The 18,886-nt window shown below is 44.2% G+C and overlaps 1 protein-coding gene across 1 annotated transcript; it reads right to left on the bottom strand.

Annotated features, from left to right (window-relative positions):
• Positions 1-3,219: 3,219 nt before the first annotated feature.
• Positions 3,220-5,322, bottom strand: LOC140125997 (E3 ubiquitin/ISG15 ligase TRIM25-like). Its single transcript, XM_072145037.1, has one exon. The coding sequence runs from the start codon at positions 5,241-5,243 to the stop codon at positions 3,474-3,476; it is 1,770 nt and encodes a 589-aa protein (XP_072001138.1). The 5' UTR covers positions 5,244-5,322; the 3' UTR covers positions 3,220-3,473.
• Between the last annotated feature and the right edge of the window lie 13,564 nt (positions 5,323-18,886).

Below are 18,886 nucleotides of genomic sequence, written 5' to 3'. Positions count from 1 at the left end.
AGCACAGCTTCAGTGCTGCCACAGCCATTAATCCCAGGAACTTCAAGTGCCGTAGGCCTACTGCCTAGCACACAGGGCAAGTCCTGAGGCTCAAGCCCAGAACTGCAGCTTCCACCATTTGGAGAAAGTTCCATCTGAACCAGCCCAGCCTGCACCTTTTCTGCAGAGCAACTCTCCATGACCTTTCCAGCTTGAAGAATCTGCTGTTACCCGTTTTGGCCGTTGCCTGCCGTTCAATAAAGAACTGTAAGTTGATTTGCACAACATTGCTTACCACCACAAGCTCCCCCATCCATTACCCAGGGACTAATCCTACAGACACCTCAGGGGTTGCCCCAGGGAGAAACCACTGCATCAGCCTCTCCCTCCATATTTCTTGCACACACCGCCTGCTGGAGACCTGCCAGGCTGTAGGACAGCCCTCCGGTCCCCATACCGAGCACCGTGACCACGGCATGTCCTAGGCCGCAACCGCCAGCCACTCCGGTATTCTGGGCCCCAGCTGCCTCCAGGCCACCAAAGAAAGGCTAGGCCCCGGTGGGGGATGTTGCAAATGCACACAAATACGTCTATTTTATCCTGCTATTTGAAGGACCTGCAATGATGTCATGGTCTCATGACCCGCAGGTTAATCCATTGCACTCACTGAAATGGCTGATGATTGAGTAGGGGGACTATCGAGTGGGGCTACACGATGGGGACCGTTACTCAGTGAAGGCTATCCGTGTAAGAAGAGAACTAAACGTTGGAGGTTACCTGTATGATGAAGGGGCTACATGGTTCGGACTGGCTGTGTGATTAGGAGCTAGGGGACATGGGGTGCAGGCCCATCACATCCCCTGAGGTATTGAAAGTGATGCCAATACTTGTCCCCTCCTCCTGAGGAGTTTCACCTCCCTTATGGAGTACATCGATGTCCCCTTGTCCGCAGAGAAGACAATCAGTCCAGTTAACAACTTATCTTTCCTTGGAATTGAGCTGGACACTTTGTCTATGACCTTTAGGTTACCCGAAGACAATGTTTCTTGTTTGCGCTGGGAAATTGAATTCCTGTTAGGCAAAAAGAAAGCCACCTTGCATCAGTTCCAGGTCTTACTGGGCCTGCTATACTTTGCATGTAGGGCGTGCTTTTACTCGCTGCCTATCTTTAGCTACAGGAGGTACACTTCACCCCAATCATTTCATTAGTGACTAGCTCCCTGAAAGAGGACTTGAAAGTATCCGGCATCCTCCAGGATGCCGAAACCCACAGTTGCTCTCTAAATCTCTTTACGTCTGCTTCTGTCACCAATGGCTTTGCTGCTAATTTGGGTGCGGAGACTTGGTGCGGAGACAATTGGCTGTTGTTATGGGTACAAGCAGACCTTACCGGCAACCTTCATCTACTGCGCCTTTTTCCACTAGTAGTAGCTATTGAAATTTAGGGCTCCAAATTATCTAACACCAGGATTTGATTTTGGTCAGATGATGTCTCAGTGGTCCATGTCATTAATAGCCTCTCATCCCATCCTATCGCCTACTAGCTTTGTGTCGTCACCTAGTATTACGCTGCATGCAATCGAACATTTGGCTTAAGGATAGGTATGTCCCAGACTGGTCTCGCTCACAGTTTCAGATGTTCAAAGAGCTCCACGGGTCGGCAGACAAGACTGGGATAGGATGCCCTCAATACTTATGGAGACTGGTCTGGAACAACTAGTGTACCTGATGAGGAGCTCAGTGTCAGCATCCACATGGCAAAAGTATTCTACGTCTTGGGAACAATGGTTAACTTTCTCTGCCAGTGCCATATCTGCGAAGAAACCCCTTATATTAGAACGCTCCCTAGAATGTCCATTGTACATTAGAAACCAACGTTCATCCTTCCATAAAGCAAAGAATAATTTAGCCAGTTTAGTGTTTATGTTTAATTAGGAAGTTTTTGTAAAGAGTTGGAAACCCGAGAGGTTATCCCAGGATTCTCGTGGACCGGTGTCACTCCCCATATTATTTCAATTCTAGATATAGCGTGAGCTGATGCCTGTGAGGCGCCTCTCAATTGCCTTTTTCGGAGCCTCCCGCGGGTATTTGTCCTTCCTAGTATTTCCAAACCAGGGGGCTTGCTACAGTCTGACGTCATCCCCAACCAATCCGCAGTTAAATTTGCATCCGCCAATTCAAAACTGATGTTTTTGGTAGGAACTTGATTAACTATTCTACCCATTGGTTCCGAACCATGCCCGGTAACCATGAAATTATGCACGCTCACGGCGGCAACAAAGTTTTCCTACACGCATCACAATCTACACTTTCCAAGTACCAGTTCACCGCCGTCTCCACTGGCCACCACGTGGAATGAGTGAGGATGCCATCAAAAACCTGGGCCGGTGGAAGTCTGATTGTTTTAAGACTTACATCCGCCCAGACCTCAACCCTTTTTTTAGTTTTTCTTTTCCTTAGGTATTTGTTGTTCATTTGTCAGGGCCTGACACACACATGTGGATTGTCGGCCACTCTTTCACTCGCTGGGCGGAGCGGAGAGTGGCAGTTTGGCTAGATCTAGGGCTTAAGGAGGTGCAAGTGCGTTGGCACGGCATACGTGAAATGTGGTGGACTCAGGTTCCCTCCAAAATAGAGCAGATCAGTCGGTGCATCCAAGATCATGTAGTGGTCCTCATCCATGCAGGTGGTAACGACCTAGGCCGCGTTAAGCTTGGTGATCTTTTCTCCTTGATGAAGGAAGATATTTCTCCTTTAGCTACGTTTTTAGGTCACTCTCCCTTGCCTGGTCAGAAATCATTCCCCCGCTGTTACTAGAGAGGTGATAGGGACCACGATGCCATTGAGGGGGCACGCAAGATCCTGAATATCAGGATCTCCAAGCATGTCACCTCATTGGGGACGGGGGGAATCTTTTTGCCATCTGGAGCTTGAAGGCGATAATAGACGGCTGTTAATCGGGGATGGTGTCCATCTGGACTCCATTGGTTTCGACATTTTCTTGGCGGGTTTGCAGGCCTTGTCCGAAAAGGTCATCGCTTTGAGCAGTGTGGGGGGTCGCAGCCAGCAATAGACGAATTTATGGCGGCTCCATGGCGTATTATGCATGCATGATCAGAAGTTGCCCACATGCCGGCAAGGTTTTCATACAAAGAGTAGGACTTGGATGGGCATGTCTGTTTTATCAATTTAGTTTGCTCTTTATTTACCTTTATTTAATATTTCAATCTATGTTTTTCTAGGAATGAAATGCTGTGGCCTTCCCACAATATGCCAAAATAAGGTCTCACTTGTTTTTTAATGGTTTACCTGGGTCGTGTTCGGGGGCAAGAGTCAGATTTTGGCTTAGTTCACAAATCCCTGCAGTCCAGATCACCAATGTAGTGCCGCATCACCTGCTATGATCGTTGACAGATCCAGAGGTGGAAGTCCATTAAACATTTTGGCTAAAATTTTTACGAATAAGATTTCTCACCATCTTATGTCACCAGTCTCTAAGTATTTCTTCTAAGATAATTATCTCCTGATCTTCTGCTCACCCCTGATATTTTTAAAGGACCAAAGTAGACATTTATCACAGCATGTAGGGGCTCGGTGAAGGTGGTGGAGAAGGTGTGTAAGTGTCTGATGGGGTCACACAGCTCATAGAAGGACAACTCCCCCGCCTCATAATCCAGACTGATCCGGACTCTATCACTGGAGATCTGGTGAGGTAACTGGATCACTTCATTGTCATGTATCACTGAATACTGATTATTATACACCCCCCCTCCACATAAACCCCAGGACTTGCTATTATTTCCAATGTACGACTGGTGCCCCCTCCTGGCTATACTGGGGTAACACATCCCGACCATCCATCTCCATGATCTACTGATCTCCACATCCCAGTAATGTCGTCCTGAGGTAAATCCCCGGCTGCTCATCACCTGAGGATAATCCTGGAATCTTTTTGCTGTGTCCTGATGATTCTGTGAATTTTCTGTCCAGTTTGCAGTTTTCAGGTCGTCTGATATAATGAGATTACTATGAGCCGTGTTTACATCTAGTAATATGTCTGCAGGAGCCTCCCTCAAGATCTGTCCCTCTACTGTATTTGTCACCTTCCCCATCAGAGACCCAATCCTAACTATGACATCATCATCCCAATAGTTTGTACCTGAAGCAGATAAATCTCGTGTGTGACCGGGCAGAGAACGGGGGCTGGGGGATTGAAGCCTGGTTTCTTTTGGTTTTGCAGGTAAGATGGTCTGTAGATAAGTCATTATATCAGAGACACCTGCATGTAACATCCCTGTAACATCCACATCTACACCATTGGTCTCATCATGTCCCCCCGAGTCCTCAGGATCACACAAGTCACCGGTGTCTGGTTCCTGTAACACAGTCAGTGGATCGGTCTTGTTACACATCTTCTCAATGTCCTTCATCTTCCTGGACAGCTCGTCCTTCTGTATCTCCAGCTTCTGGATCAGAGCAGACAGTGACAATGACACCTCCATCTCCTGCCTGGAGATCTCACTCAGGATCCTCTTCTCCAGGTCGTCCAGACGTCTCCTGAGGTCTCTAAACAGAGCAGTGACTCTCTCCGCTTCTCCAGATGCTTTTTTTTGGGATTTTCTCCATTGCTCCTCCAGATTCTGGATCCTCTTTTTAGTTTTCTTTCTTTTTTTTATCAGTTTCTGGAGAACGTTTCTCAGTTTCTTCTTCTTCTTCTCTGAGGCCTCATCCAGCGTCTCCACCTGGTGTCCCCAGTGTTCTCCGTCCAGTCTGCAGGTCACACAGATACAAGCCGCATCCTCCGTGCAGTAATATTCCAGGATCTTCTTATGGACAGAACATTTCCGGTTCTCCAGGGAAGTGCTGGGATCAGTCAGGACATGTTCTGGTCCCTTGCTGTGGACTCTCAGATGATCATCACACAGAGAAGCCTCACAGTGTAGACAGGACTTCACCGCAGGTACAGGAGAGTGAATGCAGTAAGTGCAGCAGATCCCGGTGACCTCCTCCTCTGGTGGCTGAGTAGATACAAAGTTCTCCACTACATTACACAGAGTTATGTTCCTTTTCAGTGCCGGACGCTTCTGGAACTTCTCTCTACATATCGGGCAGGAATAAACTTCAGCCTTGTTCTGTTGTGTATTGAAGTTCAGATCAATACAGACCCGGCAGAAGTTGTGTCCACATCTCAGGGTTACAGGATCGGTAAGGAGACTCGCACATATGGAACATTCCAGCTCTTTTTCTAGACCGGCAGATGCCATGGCTGATAGCAGAACGAAAGTAGAGCTCTCCTGTATGTTAACAGACTGAGAGACCCATGGTTACAGACTGGTCCTTCTGGTTGCGTTACAGGTTGCGCAGCACCGAGACTCACGGAAATACTCCGGGGACAATGACTTCCCCAATACAGGTGAATGCTAATCCCTTCTGATGAAAACTCACTGAACAGTATTATTAGATAACCATGCAATGTCAGAGTGTACTCCTGGAAGTATATTATTTGATGTATTTAAATAAAAGTTATGTTTTAATATTCCTTCACCTTATATTCTTTAATCATTGATTGGTTGGTACTACTAGTACTCACTGGCTTGGAAAACCGATACCTAGAATTTATTGTTTGATGCTTCTTGAAGTAGATTGTCATGGCTGGTGTTTTGTCCACTGGTCCTGAGGCCACATTCACACGAACGTATGGGGGACTTGTATACAGCGCCGTACGGGAGCAAAGCATTAAATTCATTTTGGAACATAATGGGGGTCATTTACTAAGGGCCCGATTCGCGTTTTCCCGACGTGTTACCCGAATATTTCCGATTTGCGCCGCTTGTACATGAATTGCCCCGGGTTTTTGGCGCACGCGATCGGATTGTGGCGCATCGGGGCCGGCATGCGCGCGACAGAAATCGGGGGGGCGTGGCCGAACGAAAACCCGACGTATTCGGAAAAACCGGCGCATTTAAAAACCGAAATGTGTCGCTTGGGAAGCGCTCACCTTCACCTTCTATGGGATGGTGCATTCCGGGGCGTTAAGATTATTTTCGGCGCTGCAGCGCCACCTGGTGGACGGCGGAGGAACTACCTTCATAAATCCCGGCCGGACCCGAATCCAGCGCAGAGAACGCGCCGCTGGATCGCGAATGGGCCGGGTAAGTAAATGTGCCCCAATGTGTTCCAATTTCTGACCAGAATATTTCAACAGAAAAAAAGGTACAGCAATGGGGACTCGTTTCACGCCTATGTACGCAAATATCTTCATGGGGGAATTTGAAACCACATTCATTACCAATAACCCAACCTACACTTCGAAAATTTCCTACAACCAATTTAAGCGCATTAGGAGAAACTGTACAGAAGACAACACGTTTTGTGAACAATCAAAGCTCCTCCGTAATCGGTTCTTAGAGAAGGGCCACCCCCATGGAATTTTGAAAGACGCCTATACAAAAACGAAGGATCTATCCCAAACTTTATCACCAACTACACCTCTGATCACAAAACAATTACTCCTTAAACCCTGGCCCATACTTTCCAAAGGTCCCTAACTCACCCTCTGACAGGCCCCTACACTAAAGACCCTGTTGGCACCTACAAAACTATTTAACCCTAACAACATTAGGTGGTGTATGTCTGTATGTCAGAAGAGACTTAAAAGCGATTGTGAATGAGTCAGTGGTCTCAGAAGAGTGTGAGGAGGCTGAAACTTTGTGGGTTGAAATTCAAAGCCAAGAGAGCTTTGAAAAAATTATTTTGGGTGTAATTTATAGAGCCCCTAACATCTCTGAGGAAATAGAGGGTCACCTATATAAACAGATGGAGCGGGCTGCACAGGAGGGGGCCGCAGTGATAATGGGAGACTTTAACTTTCCAAATATAAATTGGGGTCAGGGCTCGTCTTCATCTACGAAGGGGAAACATTTTATGAACATTCTTCAGGATAATTTTCTGGTGCAGCTTGTAGAAGATCCCACAAGAGGTGACGCATTGTTGGACCTTGTGATTTCTAACAATGAGGAGATTGTCCAAAATGTCAGTGTCAGGGAACCCCTTGGGAACAGCGATCATAATATAATTATTTTCCTCTTAAACTTTAAAAAGCAGAAACAGGTGGGAAAATCGAAAACTTTGAATTTTAAGAGGGCTAATTTCCAAAAATTCAGGGCTGCAATACAGGATATAGACTGGGATCAGATATTGTCACATGGTGATACTAATGTTAAATGGGAGAAATTCAAATCTATCCTGGGTTTTTATACTTCTAAATTTATTCCAATAGGTAACAAGTATAGACGGGCTAGATTACACCCCGCGTGGCTTACAGCTACAGTTAAAAGGGCAATTAATGAGAAAAAGAGGGCATTTAAAAAATATAAATCTGATGGGTCATCAGAGGCTTTCAATACTTACAAAAAACTTACCAAAATCTGTAAAAAAGAAATCAAATCAGCCAAAATACAAAATGAAAGACAGGTGGCTAAAGATAGCAAAACAAATCCCAAGAAATTTTTTAAGTATATCAATGCAAAAAAAAATGGGTCAGAACAGGTTGGACCCCTTTATTCTGAAAATGGGGCATCGGTGACTGGAGACCAGGAGAAGGCAGAGATACTTAATAGGTTTTTTAGCTCTGTTTATACAATAGAAGAGAGAACTTCTGACTTGGGTGGTGCCAGTGCGGGTCATGCACCCTGTAATATACTAGACTGGCTAAATGTAGACATTATCCAATCTAAGCTCAATAAAATCAATGTGTACAAAGCTCCTGGACCAGATGGGTTACACCCCAGAGTTCTTAAAGAACTCAGTTCTGTTATTGCTGTACCGCTGGCTAAAATCTTTAGGGATTCCGTAATGTCTGGTGTGGTACCAAGTGACTGGCGCAAGGCAAATGTGGTGCCAATATATAAAAAGGGCTCTAGAACTTCGCCAGGCAATTACAGGCCTGTAAGCTTAACTTCCATTGTGGGGAAAATACTGGAAGGGTTGGTAAAAGACTACATACTGGAGTATGTGACATCACATGGTATAATAAGTGATAGCCAGCGAGGGGTTTACTAAGAATAGAAGTTGTCAAACTAACCTTATCTGCTTCTATGAAGAGGTGAGCAGATGCCTGGATGGAGGAGCAGCTGTGGATATTGTGTTCTTGGACTTTGCAAAGGCATTTGACACTGTCCCTCATAGACGCCTGATGGGTAAAATTAGGGCTATTGGGTTGGCAGAAATCATTTGCAATTGGATTGAAAACTGGCTGAAGGATCGTATCCAGAGAGTTGTGGTCAATGATTCCTACTCGGAATGGTCACCAGTTATGAGTGGTGTACCTCAGGGTTCTGTGCTTGGCCCACTACTATTTAATATATTTATTAATGATATAGAGGTAGGAATTAATAGCACTGTGTCTATTTTTGCAGATGACACCAAACTGTGTAGTGTAATACAGTCTATGGAGGATGTTCATAGGCTGCAGGGTGACTTGGACAAACTGAATGTTTGGTCATCCACTTGGCAAATGAGGTTTAATGTGGATAAATGTAAGGTTATGCACCTGGGGGCCAATAATCCAAAGGCAAAATATGTCCTTGGGGGAGTAAATCTGGGAGAGTCCCTTGTTGAGAAGGACCTGGGGGTACTAGTAGATCATAAATTGAATAACAGCATGCAATGTCAATCAGCTGCCTCTAAAGCTAGTAGGATCTTGTCGTGTATCAAAAGTGGTATGGACTCTCGTGATAGGGATGTAATATTACCCCTGTACAAGGCACTGGTTCGGCCTCACCTGGAATATGCTGTCCAGTTCTGGGCACCGGTCCATAAAAAGGATGCCCTGGAGCTGGAGAGGGTTCAACGTAGAGCCACAAAAATGATAAGGGGTATGGAGGGTCTTAGTCATGAGGAAAGATTAAAACAACTAGATTTATTTAGTCTGGAAAAGAGACGACTTCGAGGGGACATGATTAATTTATTTAAATATATGAATGGTCCATACAAAAAATATGGTGGTAAGTTGTTTCAGATTAGATCAAATCAAAAGACGAGGGGGCACTGTCTCCGTCTGGAGAAAACAAGGTTTAATCACCGGAGGCGACAGGGCTTTTTTACTATGAGAACTGTCACTCTGTGGAATAGCCTGCCTCAGGCGCTGGTCACAGCAGGGACAGCAGAGAGCTTTAAGAAGGGTCTAGATGCCTTTTTACACATAAATAACATTGATGGTTATGTTATATAGAATTGTTTCCCCTAAATCCCTTCCTCATCCAATCCCTACCCTTCCTTGGTTGAACTTGATGGACAAGTGTCTTTTTTCAACCGTATAAACTATGAAACTATGAAACTATGTTGTTTGTGAATTATTTGTGCAATTGGTGACAGAGGAATTTGAGCAAATTCCGACCTCTTTACAACATGATAATGTAACAGGTGAGGAGAGACAGAGTCTCCGGAAATTGTGTAAATCTTAAGGACGTTGTTATAAAGGGAGCTGACAAGGGGGGCAATGTGGTTTTGTCTGGTGAATCAAGCCATTAGATCTGGAACAATACCAAAGGCGTCGGGAGATGCGCTATTAATTTCGGAACTAATAATCTCCACATTGTATTTACTAACCAAAATCCATAAGAATCCCCAATCACCACCAGGACGCCCGATAATTTCAGGAATGAGTTGCCTGACTGACAACATCTGGCCAGGGCCGGCGCTATGGGTAGGCAAAGGTGGCAATTGCCCAGGGCCCCTGTGAGAAAGGGGAGAATCTCTTCTTTCAAATGAATCTTGAATTTTGTTTCTAGGTGCCAGGGATCCAGAGATATTCAGGTTTAAAGTGAGAATATCAGGTGCCATTTTTATATATAAAAATCACTCCCGATGGCAGTTTAACAGTTAATAGCTCCGTTTTCCTGACACTTAGAAACACAAATTTAGATTCATATAAAAGAGGAGACTCTCTTCTTTCATAGGAAAAAAGAAGTAAGGTTCTATGTTTCACACAGCCAGAGATACAGACCCCTGAAATGTACCCCCCCCCTCCAGATTCTTAGCCATCAGGCTGCAGGGAGAATTTGCTGCACATAGGAGCTGCTGCACCTCACAGATAATGGAAATATTCACCTTATATGTTACTACATTTTTAGAAGGGATAATATCAACTAATATTCATGTTTTTAACCCTTCTCTACGCAGAACTATCTAAGAACACACTTTGGGCCACATGTATCAATCGTTTTTTTCTGTTGTTTTTGTGCCTTTTCAGTCAGGCGCACCGTTTTTGTGCCATTTTTGCGACTAAACGCCAAACTAGCCGCGCAGCAAAAATAACCAGCTTTCCCTCATCTATCTTACCAATTCAGATGTTTTGCTGCGCCTAATGATATGCATCACGTGCGACTTTTTTAATTTAGACGCAAAAACGGGCGCAAAAACACTCCAGCCCGAAGGTGGCGTTATCTGAGAAGAAAGCACTGAGCCCCTTTGCAGAAGAGCTCATTTCTAGCAGCAAAGCTCATCCAGACACTGCAGACACTAGAACAGATCATACAGACATGAGATACTCTGCAGACAGGAGCTGCAGACTCTATTTACAGGTCATCACCTTCTATTTAGAAAACATTCTGCAGAATCCTGAGCTCAGAGCAAGAGAGAAGAGAATGTTACAGAATGTTGCACATAGTACTGACAGGTGTCCCCCATGTAATTCTGCACTGTGTCTGAGGGGGATACTGTGCAGAATTACAGGGGTGCAGCAGGAGACCAGCACTGGGGGATCCCCTCCAGGAGAAGCCCCTGCTGAGGAGGTCAGTGGGTGCTGGATGTGACACACCTGGGTGCTGGTGAGGAGGTCACTGGGTGCTGGGTGTCACACACCTGGGTGCTGCTGAGGAGGTCACTGGGTGCTGGGTGTCACACACCTGGGTGCTGCTGCGGGGGTCATTCTCATTCTGGGCTGTGGGAGAAGCAGAGAGGAGCTTGTAGCAGGATGACATGTAAGTGCCCGAATCTAACATTGCGCCTAAACTGCGCCTAAACTGTGTTAAAGTAAAGTGATTAATAAGAGGCAGGAAATTACCTTATCACAGATGGTTGTAGCTTGTGATAATTCGGGAAAACAGTGCGCCAGAATTTAGGCGCAACTACTACACTTAGGCGCACAGAAGTGATAAATGTGGCCCTTTCTCTCTTATTCCCTTTTATTTTGTGATAATTATATTTTGTTGGGAAAATTGACTGATACGATGAACATTCAATCCTCTTCGCCTAATGTGACTACACCGCGACCAGAACATGTCCATAAAGTTATATGTAACACCAAAAACACTCACATGTTCTGGAATAAAGTTTTTATTTCCCATCATCCTCCATTATTTACACCTATGTCATGACGTTCTCACTTTCATTCTTATGAAGCGCGGAGGGTTCTGTTATTGTGCAGCTAATACAATGGCGCACATCTAAACGTGACTTTTATTATCTCATTAGAGAGGTTTATGGATATACAGGCAGTCCCCGGGTTACATACAAGATAGGGTCTGTAGGATTGTTCTTAAGTTGAGTTTGTATGTAAGTCGGAACTGTATATTTTATCCCTGTAATCCCAGCCAGAACTTTTTTGGTCTCTGTGACAATTGCATTTTAAAAATGTTGGGTTGTCATAAGAACCAGGATTAATAATAAATCTTCATTACAGACACCTGTGATAACTGTTATAGCTGTGTATTGTATCCTAAGGATAAAGTATAATAAATTACCAATTACCAGAGGTCCGTTTGTAACTAGGGGTTGTATGTAAGTCGAGTGTTCTTAAGTAGGGGACCGCCTGTATTGCTATATTTTGCAGGTTGTGACTGTCTAAAAATGTCTAGCTGAAAAGCAGATATCTAGTTATTACAGTTTTAGTGATATTATGTGGATTTATTTATGTGAATATATCAATAGGGCACATTTGTGAACTCTACACATGTTCATGTATTACATTTAGGAGATGTGAAGGTAAACATTTTCTGTTCGGATCAAATTTTTTGCCATCAAAGTCAAATTTTAAGTATTTTTAATAAAATGTTTCATTTTGAATCAAAATTGCATGAAGGCGCCTGTGTCTATAAAATCTTTGATGCAATTTTGAAAATGAGGCAAGTGTCTGCTTTCAGAAAATATCAGTCCCTGTCCCCAATGGGCCTCACAGTCTAATCATCCTACCAGTAATTTTTTGGAGTGTGGGAGGAAACCGGAGGACCCGGAGGAAACCCACACAGAGAGAACATACAAAACCTTTGCAGATGTTGACCAGCGCTGCAAGGCTGTAGTGCTACACGGAGCCACCGTGCTGCCCATAAATCTCCCTATCATTTATCTATCTCCTATAAAATTCTCCCATATTACAGATTGTTTTACCATACTAAAGGAGCCTCTTGCTGACTGTGACTGGTCATAAAATAGTTTTATTTTGGGGCCCCACTTTTAGTTTTGCCCAGGGCCCCACTTTGTCTAGAACCGGCCCTGCATCTGGCGGTACGTGGATTTTCCTTTGAAACCACTGGTAGAGACGTTGCCCTCTTACCTCAGAGATACTTCAGATCTGCTCACAAAACTAGAGGCCAAACATGTGTCGGATGACAGGTTATTCGCAACGAGTTATTCTATACGAGCATTTGGCATAGTGATGGTATAGAAGCGCCAACATTTTTCCTTGGAAAGAGTAATTTGGGTGATGCATTGGTTCCATTCATTTTAGATCTTTTTGGAGTTTGCCTTAATCCATCATTTCTTCACATTTAATGGGTCTTTCTACCTGCAGCTCCAGGGAACAGCTTTGGGGGCGTCTTGTGCACCCTCATATGCTAATTTGTTCCTGAGACCTATTCACATGAGTGGGCCGTGTCGTATTTTGGGCACGGTTCATCGACGATATATTCTTAATATGGCAGGGATCACAACTCAATTTTTGGACATTCATGGAGGAATTTGAATATTGAGTTGACATGGAAAAATGATCCGACTTCTATTGAATATTTAGATACCTTGATTACGGGATCACCATGGACTCATCCAGACAGACATGTATAGAAAAGACACCCATCCATAGCATGCCATCAGAGGTAATCCAACAGGCCAATGCCTGAGAGCTCAAAGAATTTGCTCACAGGAGAGTGACTTTAGGAAACAAGCACCTGACCTTACCAAACGTTTTTTAAGAACGTGGATATACAAGAGATCATATCTCAAAGGCTTACAATAGGGGCAAGTGAAACGGACAGATTACAACTTCATCAGTGGATTGGTGACAACACCATGCGGTCACCATTTTTCTTAATCGATGGCAAGAGATGCAGGTTTGCTTGTCAAAATACTGGCCAATATTACATTCCGATTCCACCTTGGCCAAGATTTTATCCAGGAAACCTATGATGGCACGCAGATGATCCAATAATCTCAAGGATATAATGGTTCACAGCTACCACACAACCAATTTTTGGGTGGGGCTGCACCCCTTGTGGGAAATATGTTGCCTGTCCGAGTGTGGACAGAAGTGATGACTTTTGTGATTCCACGGGAACAAGAAATTTCATGATAACTTGGCCAATTACATGTACAACAGTTGGGGTCATTTATCATGCTACTTGCCCATGTAATAAAATTGACATAGGACTGACAACAAGAGCTCTGAAAAACAGAAACAGGGAACATGTCCTGGGAATCTAAGCAGCAAAGGTTTTTTCAAAATCACAACCGTGATTCTCGGGGTTTGCGCATCAAAGGCATTGACCACATAGATTTGAAACATCATGGTGGGTCCTTAATGAAAAAACTCCTTTAACTTGAGGCAAAGTGGATCTGGAGGTTGAAGGCGGTCCATCCATGTGGCTTGAATGAAACATTAGGTTTTGCTGCGTTCTTCTGACTGTTAGGTGTGTATTCCAGCGGTTTTTAATTTTATTTTATAGGGGATTGGGTTTCTTATTTCAATGTTAGTCATTTTTTGTTTTTTGTCTTCGAGCAGAATCCATATTGTGCAGATTTTATCTTGGACAAATCCTTGTGTTCACGGATGGACGAGCCACGCACCAAATGTGTTTCTTCACACTTATTTTCACCAATTTTTCTTTTTATACTTATATGGTCTTTTGTAATTCATTGACATTAATTTTTGTCATTTTTTCCCCTTTTTTTTTTAGCATTGACACTTGATAGGGCATACAATTTCACTAGGTCATTCAACATGAGTGTCACCATACGCTATAGACACATACCAAATCACCATAATTCATGTAAATATAAAATAGGCTTCATAAATTATTATATTATTTACACCTCGTCATTGTTCAGGTTTCACATCACATTCATACACTTCAGTTCCATTCTACACGTGAATTATTTCCTGTTCATATTCAGGCTTGTTTGATTTTTTTTCACATTCATCATGTGGCAACACTTTTCGGTCACTTTTATCTTTGATTTGTTCACATATCACCTTCTGTCATTCCCCTTTTTTCGCACTGACACAATTTTCAGATGTATTTCACATTTGGTTTTGCGCGCATGTTCAATATACATCTATTGTCAATTTGATTCCAGGTCCGGCCTTTCCGGTACATAACTATTATGGGAATAACAGTTTTTTCAGCTTGCTCATTTTTCCCTTACTTGTAGACAGCGGGTTTCTTCCTCCCTGGTGTGCGCATGCGCTCCCTTCGTCCCGTTCTGCATACAGGAGAGGTGCCACCGCCCTCCGGTCACATGACTCCACACCACGTGACGGGTCATGTGATGGTGACATAGACGCTTCTTCCTGCCTTGCGGTCGGGATGTTCGGGGACCGCATGCACTGTAATTACCAGGTAATAACCACTTGCCTTGGTCCCGCTCCCATTGGCTGTTATATATTTATAATCCGGTATCCCCTATCAATTGGTATCCCCCTTGAGAAAGGCACGGACGCTGAAACACACGCCGTGGATACAATACACCACAATATGGGTATGTTGTGAATGCCGTCTTTTGGCACTTCATGTATCTGTTTGTAAACATAGCACACGATTTCTCATAGGGACCTATACTTTTTTGCCCTCTGGTAAGAGAAACTCTTATTTGACGAATCTAATCCATTTGCATCAAGTGGTATGGGAGATACAAAACCGAGGTGTCCCACTCTCAGAACTCAGCACACACAATAAAATCAGAACAATGCTAAACAAGCTTCTATATGCGACACCATTCATCAACAAGGACGTCCTCACATTCTTAAACAAAAAAGATAAGAAGAAAAAAGGCATCTCCTTCTTTTACAACACATTAGGCCAAAGATCAACACCAGCACCATCAAACAGAACGGAAAAAAGACCTCGCAACCACAATATCCCAAAAAGAATGGAACGACGCCTACCTATTCATCAAAAGAAACTTCCGCTGCATCTCTCACCAGGAAGCAATACTAAAAACACATCTACGCTGGTACTATACTCCCTCATTACTACACAAAATATATCCCAACACCCCTTCCACATGCTGGCGCAACTGCAAAAATGAGGGAGACCTTCTCCACACGCTCTGGAGCTGTGACCGGATACAACCTCTATGGGCGGCCTCATACAACATCATCAGCAGACTAACCAAAAAAGATGTCTCTAAATCTCCGGCCCAAGCCCTACTTATGATCAACATGAACTCCTTTGCTCCAGCGCACAGGACTATAATAGGACACATTTTTATGGCAACAAAACTGGTGATCACGAGACACTGGAAATCAATAGAAGCTCCACATATTAATGAGGTTATAGCGCAAATTAACACCACCTGTGCCTACGAGAAAATCCTGGCCTACCAGCTCTCAACTACATCAAAATTTACCAAAAACTGGGACACCTGGATGACTAGTACTTTCTACCACCAATAGCTTTATCATCAGCCATAACCAACTAAGAGTCCAATTATAACACCCTACAAAATCAGATCCAACGAGATAACTCTGTTGCCAGAACAACCCCCCCCCCCCTTTGTGCAGGCTCCATCCCCAAAGTTGTTAGTTTTCTCTCTTATTATTATTACTGTATCTATGTTCTGTTTGATTAAAGTTAATGGAACTTAGCAGACTAAAAGGAAAAAAAAAAAAAAAGTGGATCCATTTCTAACTACGCATTAGAGACTGTGACAAAGTAGGATAAATGGATGGACCCATTCCAGATAACCCAAATTTAGCTGAACATTAATAAAGATCTACCTAATGTACGACTAAGTGATCAACTCAGTTGTAATGTTCAAAATATATGTCCATTGTTCACTAAGCAATCAAGTATGTTGTTAGGTTGCAACACAAATTACTGTATGTAACCTTATTGTTTTGTTAAAATAAATAAAAAAATACTTTAAAAAAAAAAAAAAAAAAAGTGGTATGGGAGATACATGGACGACTGTCTCCTCCTGGTCTGGTCTGGTCACCGGGAGAGTCGTTGATTTTATCTCTCGTATCAATAATAATGATTTTAATCTCAAGATCATAATCAAACATCAGGAACACTCCAAACCTTTTTTTGGTGACATTGACACTGAGCAGCGGGTGGTGACACAACTAAACCGCAAGCCAACAAGCAGAAACTCACTACTGAGAGCAGATAGCAGCCACCCTAAGGATACCGTGAGGAATCTCCCTATAGGAGAATACATACGAGCCAAGCGAGCTGCCTCAACATCTCAAGTCAATAACTCCACTTGTGAAGACTTCGGATGAAGACACACGTGGCATTTTTAGGCCGTTTTGGGGCCGTGTTTAGTAGAGCTTTTTCAGATCGAAAAAAACGCACACGTTTTTGACCAGTTTGAATTAAGATAATTGGTCAAACCTGTCAAAAACGCACTAACTAAAAACGGCCTAAAAACGCCACGCGTGTCTTCACCCTTACAGTCCCGTTTTGTAGATCGGGGACTCAAAATCCTTTTGAAACAGAGCCAGGCGTATTGTTGAGTCTAAAACTGGGACCCACTTCCTCAGTGACAAACCCATTACATCTTCTCTGTACAAATATAGACCCTATTATAGCACAAAATACTGCAATCAATACGATGAAATTATTTCTGTTGTTAGGAAATATCTTCCAATCTTACGACATAATGACCCTCTTAAAGGGCACCTACCACCACGAATCTACCTATAAAGGTAGATCGGGTGGTAGGTGGATGTATGGAACGTGAGGATAGCCCTTTCTAGAGCTAATCCTCACGTCCCCGCTAACTTTTGGGAAACGTTATTGGACTAATATTCAAATTCTGTTATGCGGCTACTGGGGCGTGGAGTAGACGGGCACGAGGCTACACAGCGCGGCTACTCCACGCCCCAGTAGGCACGTTACTCCTCCTACCCTGTTGTGTGCGGCTCGCAGCTCCGCGCGCCCTCATCCGACATGCTGGCGTTCTGCGCATGCGCAGACCCGTGGCTGAGCAGCCACAGATCCGAGGCCGGAGCTACTGCGCATGCGCAGAACTCCGGCTTGTCGGACAAGGGCGCGCAGCTACGAGGAGCTGTGCGCCGCACACAACAGGGTAGGAGGAGTAACGTGGCTACTGGGGCGTGGAGTAGCCGCGCTGTGTAGCCTCGTGCCCGTCTACTCCACGCCCCAGTAGCCACATAACAGAATTTGAAAATTAGTCCAATAAAGTTTCCCAAAAGTTAGCGGGGACGTGAGGATTAGCTCTAAAAAGAGCTATCCTCACGTCCCTTACATCCACCTACCACCCGATCTACCTTTATAGGTAGAATCGTGGTGGTAGGTGCCCTTTAAGGAGACTCTACAAAATGGAGCCACTTTTGTGTCCACTAAAGCCTCTACACTAGGCAATATTTTGTCACAAAACCAAAATGCGGTCTGGCTCACACATAAGGGTAGTTACCACTGCGGGGGAAATAGATGTAATGTAAACACATGATCAAGACCACCACCTTATGTCACAAACCAATAAACCTCTTTCCAGATCGGTAGGTACATGAATTGTGAGACTACGGGGGGTAGTTTACCTCAGTGAGTGTCCCGAATGTCACCTACAATATGTAAGGTGCACTGCACGAAAATTGAAAGATCGCATATCGGAACACATTACGGGGGCAACCATAAAACTCTAGCGAGCAGCCGTAGTATCAGTGGAGCATCGGAGAATTTCAGAGAGTAAGAGCTACTGATCATGTTCACATGGACAAAAGAAGAGGCCATCGCACCAAAAAAATTGCTTATGCGAGAAACTTACTCTTGAAACGCGCACCATCCGTTGGGTAGCAATCCTAGAAATGATGTAACATACGTGTATTGATTTTCTCTCTCTAGTTATTTGTTCCGGTATAGCTGTAGTGTCCAGTCCTTCCATGTTATCCAATCACTTTGTTTGGCCAGATCATGTGATCAATGGGCGGGTCTTTTCCAAGCGGAATTTCCTTGCTACATATGTCGGCGTCTTGGCCACATTCCCACATGGTATGAGTATGGGCCACCCAGGACATGGTTTATCTCAGCTGAACAGTCAAACTTCTTCAGCTCCATGCAGCACAACTCCACACGGTGCCCCTAAAAATACCACAGTCACTTACAATGTAATGGAGCATGTTCCTAATATATATTATCCTTACAACAAGACTGAACATACATAAAACATTTTTTATATAGTCATCCAAATAAATCATAGTATCTACAGCACCCAAAATGTATTAGGTGCCCTAATTTAGCCTCCACAGTCTCCAGCAGCCCCCCCCCCCCCCCCCCGCATACACAGCCTCCAGCCCTCCCTGTGTATACAGCCTCCAGCCCCCCTGTATACAGTTCCAGCCCTCCTGTATACAGTTCCAGCCCCCCTGTATTCAGTTCCAGCCCCCCTGTGTACAGTTCCAGCCCCCATATATACAGCCTCCAGCCCTCCCTGTGTATACAGCCTCCAG

This window comes from Engystomops pustulosus, chromosome 4, assembly GCF_040894005.1.
Source record: "Engystomops pustulosus chromosome 4, aEngPut4.maternal, whole genome shotgun sequence".
Taxonomy (NCBI): Eukaryota; Metazoa; Chordata; class Amphibia; order Anura; family Leptodactylidae; genus Engystomops; species Engystomops pustulosus.
Note: the sequence above shows the minus strand (reverse complement) of the source record. Positions and strands in the feature narration are given on the sequence as shown.